The sequence below is a fragment of the Zalophus californianus genome, chromosome X (genome assembly GCF_009762305.2).
Source record: "Zalophus californianus isolate mZalCal1 chromosome X, mZalCal1.pri.v2, whole genome shotgun sequence".
Taxonomy (NCBI): domain Eukaryota; kingdom Metazoa; phylum Chordata; class Mammalia; order Carnivora; family Otariidae; genus Zalophus; species Zalophus californianus.
Genome location: NC_045612.1, coordinates 23,781,844 through 23,784,319, shown reverse-complemented (window position 1 = coordinate 23,784,319; position 2,476 = coordinate 23,781,844). Strand labels below are relative to the sequence as shown.

General features: G+C 42.7%; 1 protein-coding gene across 2 annotated transcripts; it reads right to left on the bottom strand.

The window, feature by feature from the left end:
* Positions 1–201: 201 nt before the first annotated feature.
* LOC113931284 (DAZ-associated protein 2-like) lies at positions 202–899 on the bottom strand. Of its 2 annotated transcripts, XM_027609108.1 has the most exons (2): positions 599–899; positions 202–521 (listed from the first exon to the last, which is right to left on the bottom strand). In XM_027609108.1, exons 1-2 carry the CDS (start codon positions 897–899, stop codon positions 202–204), a joined length of 621 nt encoding a protein of 206 aa, XP_027464909.1. The 2 variants fall into 2 exon arrangements, with proteins under 2 accessions (XP_027464909.1, XP_027464910.1); XM_027609109.1 differs by having other exon boundaries at positions 486–899.
* Positions 900–2,476: the final 1,577 nt, after the last annotated feature.

Sequence of the window (2,476 nt, the reverse complement as noted above, 5' to 3'; positions counted from 1 at the left end):
TTAAAGACCAATCAGAATAATTTGGCAACTTTAATTCTTAGGAAGATTAAAGTTCTCTCCAAACCTAATTTAATGTTTTATTAACTAAGAGCAAAGACCAGTATGGTACAATATTACTCCAGAGGAATTAAAGGAAGATCCTTAGGGCTGCTTTACCCACATTCATTTTATGAATGGATACCTCCCCTACCTCAAAATGCTTTAAGGAGGTACTGCTACCATTACATGGTTCCTTATTAAGTTTGAAAAGTGACTGAAAGTTTGGGTACCAGAAAGACACCCCAACAACATGTGTCTGAACTGCAACTTCAGGTTAATATGACTAAAGCAGTTACATTGTGAGAAGTGCTGAAGGTATGTGATGTCTTTCCCGGCACAGAGGTGGCCTTGGTTCTTCACCAGATGGTGTAGCCACCATCTGAGCCACCCATGAAGTTTCCCTTCTGTTGAGTTACGAGGACATTGGCTCCCTGCATGACTACAAACTAAGCAGCATTGGGAGGGCATCCAGGGGGTGGAGGAGGAATGTTGCCAGCGGTAGCCCCAGCTCCAAATCTGGCACCTGCATCATACCCTCTTTCCACCAGCACTGCTGAACCAGGTGGATAGATGGGACCAACTGGATAATAAGCCATAGGGATTGTGGAACCTAACGGTCCAACAGCCACAGATTGGGCCATGGGAAGATACAGTGAGGTGCCAGGAAATGCAGCTGACATGATGGGGACTGTGGCAGCCCTTGGGTGCACAAAGCTCTGACGATAGAGCTCTGAGTAGGCAGGTGGAGCATAAGTATAGGGTGGAGCCTGAAGAAGATGCAAGGTCTGAGGGTACACTGGGTTCTCAGGAGGCTGCACAGGGCAGATTGGCTGTGTTGGATATTGACCTTTGCTGTTCATGGTGGCTGCTGGTCCGGTTCTGCTCAGTGTCCAATCCACTGTTATTGTATAACACCCATTCCTCCATGCAGTACATGCCCTCCTTAATACCCATCACCGAGCTAACCCATGCCCCCACCCCCCTCCCCTCTAAAACCCTGTGTGTTTCTCAGAGTCCATAGTCTCTCATGGTTCATCTCTCCCTCCGATTTCCCTCCCTTCATTTTTCTCTTCCTTCTCCTAATGTCCTCCATTCTATTCCTTATGTTCCACAATTAAGTGAAACCATGTGACAATTGACTTTCTCTGCTTGACTTATTTCATTAGCATAATCTCCTCCAGTCCCATCCATGTTGATGTAAAAGTTGGGTATTCGTCCTTTCTGATGGCTGAGTAATATTCCATTGTATATATGGACCACATCTTCTTTATCTGTTCAACTGTTGAAGGGCATCTCAGCTCTTTCCACAGTTTGGCTATTGTGGCATTGCTGCTATGAACATTGGGGTGCATAGGGCCCTTCTTTTCACTACACCTGTGCCTTTGGGGTAAGTACCCAGTAGTGCAATTGCTGGGCCAGAGGGTAACTCTATTTTTAATTTTTTGAGGAACCTCCAAACTGTTTTCAAAAGTGGCTGTACCAACTTACATTCTTACACAACAGTGTAAGAGGGTTCCCCTTTCTCCACAACCTCTCCAACATTTGTTGTTTCTTGCCATTCTAACTGGTGTAAGGTGGTATCTCAATGTGATTTTGATTTGAATTTCCCTGATGGCTAATGATGATGAACATTTTTTCATGTGTCTGTTAGCCATTTGTATGTCTTCTTCAGAGAAGTGTCTGTTCATGTCTTCTACCCATTTTTTGACTTGATCATTTGTTTTTTGGGTGTTGAGTTTGAGAAGTTCTTTATAGATCTAGGATATCAGCCCTTTATCTGTAGTGTCATTTGCAAATATATTTTCCCATTCTGTGGGTTGTCTCTTTGTTTTGTTGACTGTTTCCTTTGCTGTGCAGAAGCTTTTTATCTTGATGAAGTCCCAAAAGTTCATTTTTGCTTTTGTTTCACTAGCTTTTGGAGATGTATCTTGAAAGAAGTTGCTGTGGGCGATGTCAAAGAGGTTACGGCTTATGTTCTCCTCTAGGATTTTGATGGATTCCTGTCTCACATTGAGGTCTTTCATCCATTTTGAGTTTATCTTTGTGTATGGTGTTAGAGAATGGTCGAGTTTCATTTTCTGCATGTGGCTGTCCACTTTTCCCAGCACCATTTATTGAAGAGACTGTTTTTTCTCCATTGCATATTTTTTCCTGCTTTGTCAAAGGTTATTTGACCATAGAGTTAAGGGTCCATTTCTGGGTTCTCTATTCTGTTCCATTGGTCTATATGTCTGTTTTTGTGCCAGTACCATGCTCTCTTGGTGATCACTGCTTTGTAATATAGCTTGAAATCGGGCAACATGATGCCCCCAGCTTTGTTTTTCTTTTTCAACATTTCCTTGGCGATTCGGGGTCTTTTCTGATTCCATACAAATTTTAAGATTGTTTGTTCCAGCACTTTGAAAAATGTCATTGGAATTTTTATCAGGATGGCATT